Source organism: Mercenaria mercenaria, chromosome 11, assembly GCF_021730395.1.
Source record: "Mercenaria mercenaria strain notata chromosome 11, MADL_Memer_1, whole genome shotgun sequence".
NCBI classification, from domain to species: Eukaryota; Metazoa; Mollusca; class Bivalvia; order Venerida; family Veneridae; genus Mercenaria; species Mercenaria mercenaria.
Window position 1 is genome coordinate 81,628,907 of NC_069371.1, and position 15,583 is coordinate 81,644,489.

General features: G+C 38.4%; 1 protein-coding gene across 1 annotated transcript in view; it reads right to left on the minus strand.

Annotated features, from left to right (window-relative positions):
* The window catches only part of LOC123531250 (polycystin-1-like), a 243,770-nt gene that overhangs the window by 129,254 nt on the left and 98,933 nt on the right, over positions 1-15,583 (minus strand). Inside the window, exon 7 of the mRNA XM_053518239.1 lies at positions 1,744-1,830. Within this exon, the coding sequence (XP_053374214.1) occupies positions 1,744-1,830 (87 nt within the window). The remainder of the gene's footprint in view (positions 1-1,743; positions 1,831-15,583) is intronic.

Here is a 15,583-nt window from a genome sequence, read left to right on the forward strand (position 1 = left end):
CATCACTCTTGCAAAAAGCAGGATAGAGTTATGTTTCTTAATGTACTGTGTCCACTTATGATGGTGAAAAACTGTTGCAAGTTTTAAAGCAATAGCTTTGATAGTTTATGAGAAAAGTTGACTTAAACATAATATTCAACCAAGAAAATGATTTTTCTAAGTCCAAAAGGGGCAATAATTATTGCAAAAAGCAGGATGGAGTTATGTTGCTTGCTGTACAGGGTCAGCTTATGATGGTGAACAAGAGTTGCAAGTTTTAAAGCAATAGCTTTGATAGTTTAAGAGAAAAAGTTGACCTAAACATAAAACTTAACCAAGAAATCTGATATTTTCTAAGTCCAAAAGGGGCCATAAATCTTGCAAAAAGCAGGATGGAATTATGTTTCTTGCTGTACAGGGTCAGCTTATGATGGTGAACAAGTGTTGCAAGTTTTAAAGGAATAGCTTTGGAAGTTTAGGATAAAAGCTGACCTAAACATAAAACTTAACCAAGAAAACTGATTTTCTAAGTCCAAAAGGGGCAATAATTCTTGCAAAAAGCAAGTTGGAGTTATGTTTCTTGATGTACAGGGTCTGCTTATGATGGTGAACAAGTATTCCAAGTTTCAAAGCAAAAGCTTTGATAGTTTAGGAGAAAAGTTGACCTAAACATAAAACTTAACCAAGAAATCTGATATTTTCTAAGTACAAAAGGGGCCATAAATCTTGCAAAAAGCAAGATGGAGTTATGTTTCTTGCTATACAGGGTCAGCTTATGATGGTGAACAAGTATTCCAAGTTTCAAAGCAATAGCTTTGATAGTTTAGGAGAAAAGCTGACCTAAACATATAACTTAACCAGGCAACGCCGACGCCGACGCCGACAACCGCTCAAGTGATGACAATAACTCATCATTTTTTTTCAAAAAATCAGATGAGCTAAAAATGGTTTTCTGTAATTTGGAAATCCCAATCAATCCTAGAGTAAGCTTGACAAACAATGAACTGGTACCTATCCCCATTAACTTTAAGAATTTAGGTGCAAGGCAAAAAGAGGTTATCTGCCTACTGATAGCCCATTTTTGCACTATGCACTTAGAATACTGGTGTTGTTCTCAAGAAAGTTAACAGATGCGCTGCAAAAATGCAGACATCCGGTATTTTCCCAGCTATTTTTTTTTTCTGTATTAAGCTATAGTCCTGTTGCAGAATTGGACAGGTAAATATAAACAACATCATTGTTTGAAATATCTATTGTGCAATTATGTTTGTTTATGTCTTAAACAGTGAATTATCAGATTGTCTGGCTGAAGAAACATCACTGTTCATCATGATTAAAGACTTGACCTTGGAATTTTTCATACAGTTGAAATTCGTATTCGAATTCCAAAGGTTCCAGCATTTTACTTCGAGATTACGGAAATTCGACAGAAAAGGATATTTTAAGTACGTGTTTTCAGGACTCAGGACGGGGCTCGAAAAATGTCTTCGAGATAGCCGAAAAGTCTGAGACAAGCGAGTTGGAAATATAGAGTTTCAACTGTATTTTATGTTTATGAAGTCAAGAATTTTGGTTTGAACTGGTATATAACTGATTTTAAAAGGAAGAAGTAACATTCAATCCTTAAATAAATACCATCATATATTATAGTAGAAATAAATATATCCGCAAGAATACAGTAATATTAAAACGATTCAGCAATTTGCCACAATTTGTCAAACTGATTGTATTATAATGAGAAAATAAGAGTAAATGGCCACTTACCACAGTTATATGCTTGTCCACATGTCCATATACATTATATACAGATGTTAACATCTTGAACATCCCCATCTCTTCGTATACATGCTCCTGTAAACAGAACAACAGTCTCCATGTTAATTTTCTATCACAACCATCTTCATGTAACACAACTATAGTCCCAAAGTTACTATTAAACCTGTCTTTGCATACACATGCTCCTGTAAAGCAACCATAGTTCCAAAATTAGTTTACTGTAACAATTCAATGATGACTGCTAGGATCTATTTAATAATACTATACCTGATTTATACAGCACCTTTTCATGATAAACACTTTTAATGGCACTTTACATACTATTCTTCTTTCTTTGATAATCCTGATATTCTAACAGTAGCTATGGTAAACCTATTGTAGTTTTTGGTTTTATTAACTATTGTAGTTTTTGGTTTTATTAACTACATCAACAGCAGCATCATGAGTCTTCCCATACGTTATATTTTCTGGTCCTTTCGGATCATGGATTCCATTCAATAGTCACAGTATACTAAGAGTTCCAGTTAAGCCAGTGTGATGTGAGGTGTAGCACATTACATTACATCTCATGAATTGAGTCTGCCTTTATTTTTATTGGATGTGTTCTTGCTTCCAAAGTCTATTATAGCAGTGTTGTTTTTTACACAAACTGAGAGTTGAACAGAAAACTGGCATAACTCATATCAAATCATGGAGTTAGGACAGTAACAGTTCCCCATTCAGCCCTTGAAAAAACTTGTGTGTAATGACAGAACTGTGAAACATTGTCCAGCCTTAACCAAAAATCTCGACTATACAACTAATTCCAGTTTCAAAAGAGAGGTTTTATTCTCCTCCCCATGCACAAAGAATTTTCTAAGCTATCAATTCATACAAATCTTAACTCTTGAATACACATGCCTACAGATATATGGCTTCCTTTTGTTAGTAATTACAACAGACCAAAACTCTGAAGTGATTCTGTCTTTCTAGGAATATTTTAATCTACAACATATTTACACTAAGATTATTTTAGTCAAGGAAGTGTTGTAGCAAATTCTCAGAAGCATTTGACATGCAACTGAAATTTGATATAAAATATACGGAACTTCCCGAACTTAGCTGTTCTTTGATTAGAATACTGCTTTATCATATCTGATATCTAATATCATTTGCTATCTTTCTGTTTCTAAAAAAAAAAAGAAATTCTGACAGGTCCCTTTATATAAACAAACTGAGAAGCTGCAGAATGCATTTGTTTTTATGAGATCGGGTTATTGCACATACACTGGACTGGCCAATCATAAGCAAGAGTTATTATTCAATATTTTGAACACCTACCACCTAAGGCCGGTCACAGCCAAATCTGGACAAATTCCAACAAGTACATGTTACAAAGCCAACTAAGGGGCTAAAATGTGGACATTTTTAGTCAGTCTAAATTTGATTGAATTCCATCAGAGTTTAGTAGCAGAAACTGTTAAAAGGAAATGTTGACACATGGATGACACACCATGGTATAAAAGTCTTCAAACCTTTTTTTTTTTTGCTTTTCTAAGGCATCAAAAGGAAAGTTTAAAGGCTTTTTTTCCAGTAGAAATAATTGGTATTTTGATATGTTCTGTATCTGTAAGAGATTAAAATCTGAAAGAAATCATCATTTACTCTCTAAAACTATTTTTTTTTCAAGATGAAACAGTTTTAAATTTAATTCAAATTGAGTTATCTCATAAATAAAACATTTTCATCCAACATAATTGTAACATAAACTGTCTAAAAAAAAATTACATACAGCTGTGTCAGAAAAAAAAATCAGTTTCAGACAAATAGAGGTAAATACTAACCATTCAAGATAATCTGTCAGTTATGCAGATCAATACTACAGATCAACACAAACACAACTACTATTATTCCATACAATTATGGGCAAACCACTTAATTACAAAGAAAATCATCTATATTTCATTTTATGAGTTACCATTGCCACTAGTTATGATAATGAAAAATAATTATGTTTCAAGTTGATATGCTAAATTGACAGGTTATCCCGAACAGGCGGTATTCATCTGAGTCAAGGATATTATAAAAATGTCTGCTTTGAAGTTTTGACAAAATATAAACAACAACCTGGAACAGTAAAACTTGAAAAAATTCTTCCCAAACAATATTAGTAGAATATTTGAACTGCTTCCCAAACATCAAAGTGGATGAGTGAAGGTTTCCCAGATATCAGCTATTTTATTACCGACCTGGTGGTTGTGTTGGCGTGCAAGGGAGGCAACTGAGCCAAAGATAACCGGAATTATTACATTTTATCATTTTTTTTTGTCTTCTTTTGTTTTGTTGAGATTTTAAGTAACAACAACACAATGCTGGTCATACAGTGAATTTCCACTAGTGACTCCAGGTGTCCATAAGGGCATCGGACACCCGGGTAGAGTGCTGGGTGGCCATAGTAGGGCTCAAACCCGCTGTGATTCCAAATCAGTTTTCTCAAAAGTTTTCAAGAAAGATCTTACTAGCAACATTTTGTAAAACGTTACATTGTTGCATTAATATGCATTCTAACATGCTACGCATGAAATATTTGCATTGTGTTAAATTATTACAACAAACAACAATAGCTGTTAGTTGAAGATTTTATCATTTAAAAGATTTATTAATTCATAGGTATACTAACACTTGAACAGTTGAATCAATGTGACTTAAAGCCACTGCACATATACACCAAACCGGAAATGAATTTTAATTGAAGCCGTTTTTCTGTTAGGGCTTTCACTTATATATATACTGAAAACTTTCATTCAATTTTGTTGGGTTTAACGTCAACCCAGGCACAATGACAGGTCATATGGCGACTTTTCAGCTTAAGATGATGGAGGAAGACCCAAGGTGCCCATCCATGCATTATTTCATCACGGCCTCGCACCTGGGTAGAACCATTATACGGCCTTCCATAAGCCAGCTGGATGGCTTCTACACATGAAGCTTTCAACGCCATGAGCAAGGCTCGAACCCACATCGGTGATGGGCAAACACTGAATCCTGATCTGAAGTCTCACTTTGTTTTTCATGAAAACAACTGAACTGCTATTTTATAAATATAGGCAAATCTTAATATTCTCATTAATCTAAATAATTATCGCTGCAAAGTCATGGATATATATCTTAATAATTCTTTTTTTCTCAGTGTTATCTACTACCCTCCCTCTCCCCACTAAAAAGAAATAAAAAACAAGAGGACCATGATGGTCCTGAATCGCTCACCTATCCCCACAAGACCCAGTGTTGAACTGAGTATGACGTCATTATTTCTATTATTTGACATAGTGACCTAGTTTTTGAGCACATGTGACCTAGATATCATCAAGATAAAAAATTCTGACCAATTTTCATGAAGATCCATTGAAAAATATGGCCTCTAGAGAGGTCACAAGCTTTTTCTATTATTTGACCTAATGACCTAGTTTTTGAAGGCACGTGACCCACTTTTAAACTTGACCTAGATATCATCAAGGTGAACATTCTCATCAATTTTCATGAAGATCTCGTGAAAAATATGGCCTCTAGAGAGGTCACAAGCTTTTTCTATTTTTCGACCTACTGACCTAGTTTATGACCGCACATGACCCAGTTACAAACCTGACCTAGATATCATCAAGCTGAACATTCTCACCAGTTTTCATGAAGATCCATTGAGAAATATGGCCTCTAGAGAGGTCAAAAAGTTTTTCTATTTTTAGACCTACTGACCTAGTTTTTGACCCCACGTGACCCAGTTTCGAACCTGACCTAGATATCATCAAGGTGAACATTCTGACCAATATTCATGAAGATCTCATGAAAAATATGGCCTCTAGAGAGGTCACAAGGTTTTTCTATTTTTAGATCTACTGACCTAGTTTTTAACCCCATGAGACCCAGTTTCGAACTTGATCTAGATATCATCAAGGTAAACATTCTGACCAATTTTCCTGAAGATCCATTGAAAAATATGGCCTCTAGAGAGGTCACAAGGTTTTTCTATTTTTAGACCTACTGACCTAGTTTTTGACCGCATGTGACCAAGTTTCGAACTTAACCTAGATATCATCAAGGTGAACATTCTGACCAATTTTCATGAAGATCCATTGAGAAATATGGCCTCTAGAGAGGTCACAAGGTTTTCCTATTTTTAGACCTACTGACCTAGTTTTTGATCCAACATGACCCAGTATTGAACTTGACCTAGATATCATCAAGGTGAACATTCTGACCAATATTCATGAAGATCTCATGAAAAATATGGCCTCTAGAGAGGTCACAAGGTTTTCCTATTTTTAGATCTACTGACCTAGTTTTTACCCCCACGTGACCCAGTTTCGAACTTGACCTAGATATCATCAAGGTGAACATTCTGACCAATTTTCATTAAGATCCATTGAGAAATATGGCCTCTAGAGAGGTCAAAAGGTTTTTCTATTTTTAGACCTAATGACCTAGTTTTTGACCCCACGTGACCCACTTTCGAACTTGACCTAGATATCATCAAGGTGAACATTCTGACCAATATTCATGAAGATCTCATGAAAAATATGGCCTCTAGAGAGGTCACAAGGTTTTTCTATTTTTAGACCTACTGACCTAGTTTTTGACCCCACGTGACCCAGTTTCGAACTTGACCTAGATATCATCAAGGTGAACATTCTGACCAATTTTCATGAAGATCTTGTGAAATATATGGCCTCTAGAGAGGTCACAAGGTTTTTCTATTTTTAGACCTACTGACCTAGTTTTTGATGGCACGTGACCCAGTTTCGAACTTGACCTAGATATCATCAAGGTGAACATTCTGACCAACTTTCATAAAGATCCCATGAAAAATGTGACCTCTAGAGTGGTCACAAGCAAAAGTTTACGGACGCACGCACGCACGGACGGACGGACGACGGACGACGGACGCCGCGCGATCACAAAAGCTCACCTTGTCACTTTGTGACAGGTGAGCTAAAAAAACAACAGCACACACTACAAATAATGTCTACATATCAGACACATTTCCAGCAATAAAGAACTTAATACATAGCGTTTAATTCACTCAAATATTACAGAAATAAAACTAAAGACTGCATACCTGTTCCAGCATTCAAAACCAAGAAATTTCTTTGAATGCACCTTTTTTTTCTTCCATTTAAAATTCCCTGCACACTGCTTGTAAAATCAACTTTTTTGTTTTAACAGAATTGCGAGAGGCTCTGTGCTGTATCCTAAAACACCTTTTTTCTCACAACTAAACTCATTACAGGCTAATACTGTCAAAGATTTGAGCTAATTTAAAGAAATTACTGCCACATAATTCAGGCTAACCCCCACAAATTTCCCTAATGCCATAATGAGCCTAAAATTGCTTGTCAACCCCAATCATTCAAATGTAGCAAAGTAATAAACCGGGGGTTAATCAATGCTGCAGCATGTCTCTTTGTACTTACATGTCCCTAATGAGAAAAGTACAAAGTTAACAGGTTGGCGCCATTTCTAATTAAAAAGTCTGCCAGAATGTCAAAGGTATAAAATTGGCTATCATTCCTAGAAGGAATTTTAACAACTTTAATTTATCAAAATAAGGAGTTCCAATTCAGGACATGACAAAATTGACAAATCACCCTTTTACAAAATGATTTTCAAAATGGGTATTAAAGGCTCACCATTACCATGCTTGTTTAAAGTATGCTGCACATATAATAACAGTATAATTCCCTTATCTTTATTTATTGTTTGCTCAAAGTTCTAGAGCTGACTTGAATATTTAAACAGCTAAAAATCAGTCTGATCAAAATTAAATCTTTTTGATTAACTCCCTTTAGATTATGGGAAATCAACTTTCAAAAGTCTTTCAAAACCTTAAAAACAAGTTTTATTCATAATTATTAATTTGCTCTTCATAGAAAGATTGTGACTTAACACACTTTTGTGAGGTCACTTTAGTTTACCGTATACCCCTATATACATGACCCCACAACCATCCCTGCTTTAAAAGAATAATAAATACTCTCAGTAATCATTGATACAAACACTGACAAAGATTTATGATGATCGAGTAGAAAATGTGCCTCCACAAGGTAAATAAGATTTTTCTAGGATATGACCTAGTGACCTGGTTTTTGATAATATATATCCTAGTTCAGAATCTGACCTAGATTTCATGGAAAGAATTATTCCTGCAACGTTTTATGAAGATGTGATAGAAAATGTAGCCTCTGCAGTGTTAACATGGTTTTCCTGTTAAACGACCTAGTGACCTTAAGTATCTGACCCTAGGTGACCCAGTAAGGAAACTGTTGAAGATTTTAACAAGGGTAACATTCTGACCAAGTTTCATTAAGATGGGGCAAAAATTGTGACTTCCAGAGTGTTATCATTAAACAGTACAAAATGTTAACCATGATGAGGTACGGGTGAGCTTAAAACCCATTCAATATCTACTTATCTGTAATTCAATACAAAATATTTTATTACTTCCATCTATGGAAAATCTTCTCTAGGTCTGATATCATTCATTTTGTAATAGAATGTCTCCATAAAAAACAAAAAATTCAGACTTCTGACATGCCTAGTTTAAAGGTCTATGAAATAGCTATGCTTGCATCAGACAGAAAAGTTTCTCATCAAGACCATGCAAAAAAAATGATTGTTGTCATGCAAGATGGCAGTAAACATGAATTACAGCACACAAATCACAGAGAACAAAATTTGTTTCAAACATTGACTAAGGCAGCATACATCATATACCTACCCTACGATACAACCTCAGCACGAAACTGAACAAATATTCTTCTTTCATATACAGGAACCACAGTTTCCCCTGCCCAGCGAAGAATATTCATGCCAAAAATTTTCTTACATTAAAACAGTTTAGGCATTATAATAAATATAACCTTGACCTTACCGAACAATATATGCTATCTACACTTGAATTGAAGACAAGACCTTGACCTTGAGTTTTTCTTCTTTATAAGGCCGGTGGAACTGATTACAAATTTAAGACGTAAAACACACTTTATTCTTGGAATTTAAAGCCTCTGTCAGTGATAAAAAGTGACCAAAGGAGAGGCAACTTGTAAACTGAAAGGCATTCTATTTCTTCATTCATATACATTTATACCGTGTTCAGACTACGTTTTTAATCCTATATTAACTTGGGTTTATTTTTTAAACTCGTTTGCGTCCACACTATATGTAGTGTAAACCGTGAATTATGTAAAGGTCAAGTGGTTTCTGTAATGTAGCATTAAAACTACCTCGGGAGGTGGTTTTAATACTATATTAAAAAGTAATACTACATTATTTTACAAGTGTGAACGCAAATGTGAGTTATAACTGGTTTTACAATCCCAAATCCGCAGATCTTACCTTTTGGTGGAAGAATACCATGTGTTTCACTTTTGAAACAAACAATTGATGCTATGGTCGGCAAAAGTAATTGGAGTGTTGATGAAACAAAAACATTAAATTACGATATGGAGTCATGCTGATGCTCAAAATGGACTATAGATGGAATGAACAGAAACTCTTAGATGAACACAGAAGTTTAAACATTGATGACTCCTTCTTGTTTCTGTTAGCCTCCTTCTTTGTAACCTTTTTTGCTTATTTCAAAATATTTGTTAACTTCCAACATTGCATGTATATATTTAAATCACATTTCTTTGCATAGTGTGGACACAAACTAGATTATATTTTTATGAGTTTTAAATGTCAGATACCAATTATAGCCAATTAGTGCCTGATAAAAATATAAAACCTATCTGCTAGTGTGAACACGGTATTAGAGGAGTACATTTATCATAACAATTCCACTTTGTCATTTTTTTAAATATCATTTCTGACAGATGACAGAATAAATACTTAACAATGATATCAGAATACTCAGAAACATTTTAAGTTTACATATGTATTTTATACTTTTGGCCAAAAATAACATGTATTAAGGAAACCATTCATATCACATGAATAATGCATTTATATATTACATGTACTTTGGCATTTTAAAAAAAACCTCACATGGTCTTCCTCCCTTTCTGAGATGGACAGGTAAGTAGTATGCTGTGTTGTTGACCATTTGCCTTAAAGTAATGACCCTGAAACCATTTCAGCCCCTAACACCAACTGACCCTAAAAACAATACGGGTAATCTATATACCACATGCAATCATTCTATACACTAAAGAAGAGTTTTCTAACCATTTTTCAGTCTAAAGTTAATACACATGTCCCATATGACCAAGCATTCTCCAGGTACTGATCAGAAGGATTGCAATGTCAACCTGGCTCACCAGACAGAGGACTGCATTGTCAACAGAGGATTGCATTGACAACCTGGCTCACCAGACACAAGACTGCATTGTCGACCTGGCTGACAAGAAGGTGGACTGCATTGACAATCTGGCTCACCAGACACAAGACTGCATTGTCGACCTGGCTGACAAGACAGTGGACTGCCTTGACAACCTGGCTCACAGGACGGTGGACTGCATTGACAATCTGGCTCACCAGACACAAAACTGCATTGTCAACCTGTCTCACCAGACAAAAACAGCATTGTCAACAGAGGATTGCATTGACAACCTGGCTCACCAGACACAAGACTGCATTGTCGACCTGGCTCACAAGACGGTGGACTGCACTGACAATCCGGCTCACCAGACAAAAGACTGCATTGTCGACCTGGCTTTTTAGACAGAGGATGACATTGTCAACAGAGGACTACACTGTCAACAGAGGACTGCAATGTCAACAGAGGATTGCAGTGTCAACCTGGCTCACCAGAGGATGGCATTGTCAACAGAGGATTGCATTGTCAACTTTGCTCACCAGAGAGAGGACTGCATTGGTGACCTGGCTGAGCAGACAGGACTGACTGCCGTGTCAACGGAGGATTGAATTTTCAACCTGGCTCACCAGACAGAGGTTTGCATTGTCAACAGAGGATTGCATTGTCATCCTGGCTTGTCAGATAGAGGACTGCATTGTCAACATGGTTCACCAGACAATGGACTACACTGTCAACAGAGGACTGCAATGTCAACAGAGGATTGCAGTGTCAAACTGGCTCACCAGAGGATAGCATTGTCAACAGAGGATTGCATTGTCAACTTTGCTCACCAGAGAGAGGACTACATTGGTGACCTGGCTGAGCAGACAGGACTGACTGCCTTGTCAAGAGAGGACTGAATTTTCAACCTGGCTCACCAGACAGAGGTTTGCATTGTCAACAGAGGATTGCATTGTCAACCTGGCTTGTCAGATAGAGGACTGCATTGTCAACATGGTTCACCAGACAATGGACTACATTGTCAACAGAGGACTGCAATGTCAACAGAGGATTGCAGTATCAACCTGGCTCACCAGACAGAGGACTGCATTGTCAACAGAGGACTGCATTGTCACCCTGGCTCTTTAGACAGAGGATGACATCGTCAACAGAGGACTACACTGTCAACAGAGGACTGCAATGTCAACAGAGAATTGCAGTGTCAACCTGGCTCACCAGACAGAGGAATGCATTGTCAACAGAGGACTGCATTGTCACCTTGGTTCTTTAGACAGAGGACAACATTGTCAACAGAGGACTACATTGTCAACAAAGGATTGCAGTGTCAACCTGGCTCACCAGACAGAGGACTGCATTGTCAACAGAGGACTGCATTGTCAACAGAGGACTGCATTGTCAACTTGGTTCTTTAGACAGAGGACGACATTGTCAACAGAGGACTACATTGTCAACAGAGGACTGCAATGTCAACAGAGGATTGCAGTGTCAACCTGGCTCACCAGACAGAGGAATGCATTGTCAACAGAGGACTGCACTGTCATCTTGGCTCTTTAGACAGAGGACGACATTGTCAACAGAGGACTGCAATGTCAACAGAGGATTGCAGCGTCAACCTGGCTCACCAGACAGAGGAATGCATTGTCAACAGAGGACTGCACTGTCATCTTGGCTCTTTAGACAGAGGACGACATTGTCAACAGAGGACTACACTGTCAACAGAGGACTGCAATGTCAACAGATGATTGCAGTGTCAACCTGGCTCACCAGACAGAGGAATGCATTGTCAACAGAGGACTGCATTTTCACCTTGGCTCTTTAGACAGAGGACGACATTGTCAACAGAGGACTACATTGTCAACAGAGGACTGCAATGTCAACAGAGGATTGCAGTGTCAACCTGGCTCACCAGACAGGAATGCATTGTCAACAGAGGACTGCACTGTCAACCTGTCTTTTCACACAGAGGACTGCATTGTCACCTTGGCTCTATAGACAGATGACTGCATTGTCAACAAAGGATTACACTGTCAACCAGTTTCACCAGTCAGAGGATTACATTGTCAACCTGGCTCACCAGAAAGATGATTGCATTGTCAACCTATCTCACCATATTGCAACAGAGGACTGCAGTGTCAACCTGGCTCACCAGACAGAGGAATGCATTGTCAACAGAGGACTGCATTGTCACCTTAGCTCTTTAGACAGATGACTGCATTGTCAACAGAGGATTGCACTGTCAATTTGTTTCACCAGACAGAGGATTACACTACCCGGCTCACCAGACAGATGATTGTTTTGTCAACCTGTCTCACCAGACAGAGGACTGCATTGTCAACCGAAGACTGCACTGTCAACCTGGCTCACCAGAAAATTACTGGACTGTTATGCAGCATTGGTGGGTACTTGTATATTTAAACTTGCTGTACTGAATTATCCGGTCTGAACTTAAGCAATTATACTATTAACACTTAATGCAATTAAAGCTAAACAATGTCTCAAAATGTCAAACAAGCTAAACAGACAAACAAGCTGATCAATAGTTTTGTTGAACTGACAGATAGCTGCCCTGACGAATGGTTCTACTGTCAAACTGGCTGACATAAAATATGGATGTACTGTCAAACTTGCTGACCTAAGATATGGGTGGACTGTTAAAATGGCTGTACTATGATATGGGTGGACTGTCAAACTTAAACTGGCTGCACTAAGATATGGATGTACTGTCAAACTAACCATACTAAGATATGGGTGTCAACCTGTCTCACCAGACAGAGGACTGTATTGTCAACCGAAGACTGCATTGTCAACCTGGCTCACCAGAAAATTACTGGACTGTTACGCAGCATTGGTGGGTACTTGTATATTTAAACTTGCTGTACTGAATTATCCGGTCTGAACTTAAGCAATTATACTATTAACACTTAATGCAATTAAAGCTAAACAATGTCTCAAAATGTCAAACAAGCTAAACAGACAAACAAGCTGATCAAAAGTTTTGTTGAACTGACAGATAGCTGCCCTGATGAATGGTTCTACTGTCAAACTTGCTGACCTAAGATATGGGTGGACTGTTAAAATGGCTGTACTATGATATGGTGGACTGTCAAACTTAAACTGGCTGCACTAAGATATGGATGTACTGTCAAACTAACCATACTAAGATATGGGTGGACTGTCAAACTTAAACTGGCTGCACTAAGAATTGGATGTACTGTCAAACTAACTGTAGTAAGATATGGACATACTGTTAAACAGGCCGCACTAACATATGGGTTTACTGTCATACTGGCTGCACTAAGATATGGGTTTACTGTCAAACTGGCTGCACTAAGATATGGGTTTACTGTCAAACTGGCTGCACTAAGATATGGGTTTACTGCCAAACTGGCTGCACTAAGATATGGGTTTACTGCCAAACTGGCTGCACTAAGAAATGGGTTTACTGCCAAACTGGCTGCACTAAGATATGGGTTTACTGCCAAACTGGCTGCACTAAGATACGGGTTTACTGCCAAACTGGCTGCACTAAGATACGGGTTTACTGTCAAACTGGCTGCACTAAGATACGGGTTTACTGTCAAACTGGCTGCACTAAGATACGGGTTTACTGCCAAACTGGCTGCACTAAGATACGGGTGTACTGCCAAACTGGCTGCACTAAGATATGGGTTTACTGTCAAACTGGCTGCACTAAGATATGGGTTTACTGCCAAACTGGCTGCACTAAGATATGGGTTTACTGTCAAACTGGCTGCACTAAGATATGGGTGTAGATGTACTGTTACTGTATTGGGGGATTGTATCTGGTTTGCAATGACATAAAAAATATTATGTTGCGGCAATCTAACTCTGTCTTTTGTTTCTGAAAATACTGGCAAAGAAAACCACAAAAAGTAAAATTAACAGTATTGAGGAAAACATATTTCAAGCAATATAAAACAGATTTCAGACTCAACAAGGCAAACATGTGTTATCAATCTTTGATTTTTGTTAATGATATTTTGGAAGACATTCAAACCAATTTGGCTGCTCAAAAGCACTGTCAGTAAAACAGATGTACACCCAGTTTAAAGCTGATCTATTTCTCATGGTTAGAAGATCACATGATTCTTCCGTTATTTATAAATTGAGCAAATAGTGCATTTATTTTTTCCTATGAAATAATGCAGCTAGACAAGATTACATAATCAGCTTCTAAGATATTCTAAGTTTATTGCTCACTGATTGGATAGAAAGCGGTTAAACCATTTTCTAGACAGTATTTCAATTTTGATGGTGTAATCAGTTCATTTAACCAGTGTTCCAGGAAACTAGTATTCAAGGAAACCAGCCACTAGTGTGCCAGAAAACCAACCAACAGCATTATATGAAATGAAAAAGCCACAATTGTAAAAGGGAACCAGCCTACAGCATCCATGGGAACCAGCCAAAAACATCCCAGGAAACCAGCCAACAGCATCATAGGAAACCAGCCAACAGCATCCTAGGAAACCAGCCAACAGCTTCCCAGAAAACCAGCCAACAGCATTCACAAGAACAAGCCTACAGCATCCTAGGAAACAAGCCAACAGCATCTAAGGGAACCAGCTAACAGCATCCATGAAAACAAGCCAAAAGCATCCCAGGAAACCAGCCAACAGCATCCCAGAAAACCAGCCAACAGCATTCCAGAAAACCAGCCAACAGCATTCCAGGATTCCAGCCTACAGCATCCTAGAAAACCAGCCTACAGTATCCCAGGAATCCAGCCAACAGCATCCCAGGAAACCAACCAACAGCATCCAAGAAAACCAGCCAACAGCATCCCAGGAAACCAGCCAACAGCATCCCAGAAAACCAGCCAACAGCATCCCAGGAAACCAGCCAACAGCATCCCAGAAAACCAGCCAACATCATTCCAGGAATCCAGCCAACAGCATCCCAGAAAACCAGCCAACAGCATCCCAGGAATCCAGCCAACAGCATCCCAGAAAACCAGCCAACAGCATCCCAGGAATCCAGCCAACAGCATCCCAGAAAACCAGCCAACAGCATCCCAGGAATCCAGCCAACAGCATCCCAGGAAACCAGCCAACAGCATCCCAGGAATCCAGCCAACAGCATCCCAGAAAACCAGCCAACAGCATCCCAGGAATCCAGCCAACAGCATCCCAGAAAACCAGCCAAAAGCATCCCAGGAAACCAGCCAACAGCATTCCAGGAAACCAGCCAACAGCATCCCAGAAAACCAGCCAACAGCATCCATGAAAACCAGCCAACAGCAACCCAGGAAACCAGCCAACAGCATCCCAGGAAACCAGCCCAACAGCATCCCAGAAAACCAGCCAACAGCATCCCAGGAAACCAGCCAACAGCATCCCAGGAAACCAGCCAACAGCATCCCAGGAATCCAGCTAACAGCATCCCAGGAAACCAGCCAACAGCATCCATGGAAACCAGCCAATCTCAGGAAACCAGCCAACAGCATCCATGGAAACCAGCCAACAGCATCCCAGGAAACCAGCCAACAGCATCCATGGAAACCAGCCAACAGCATCC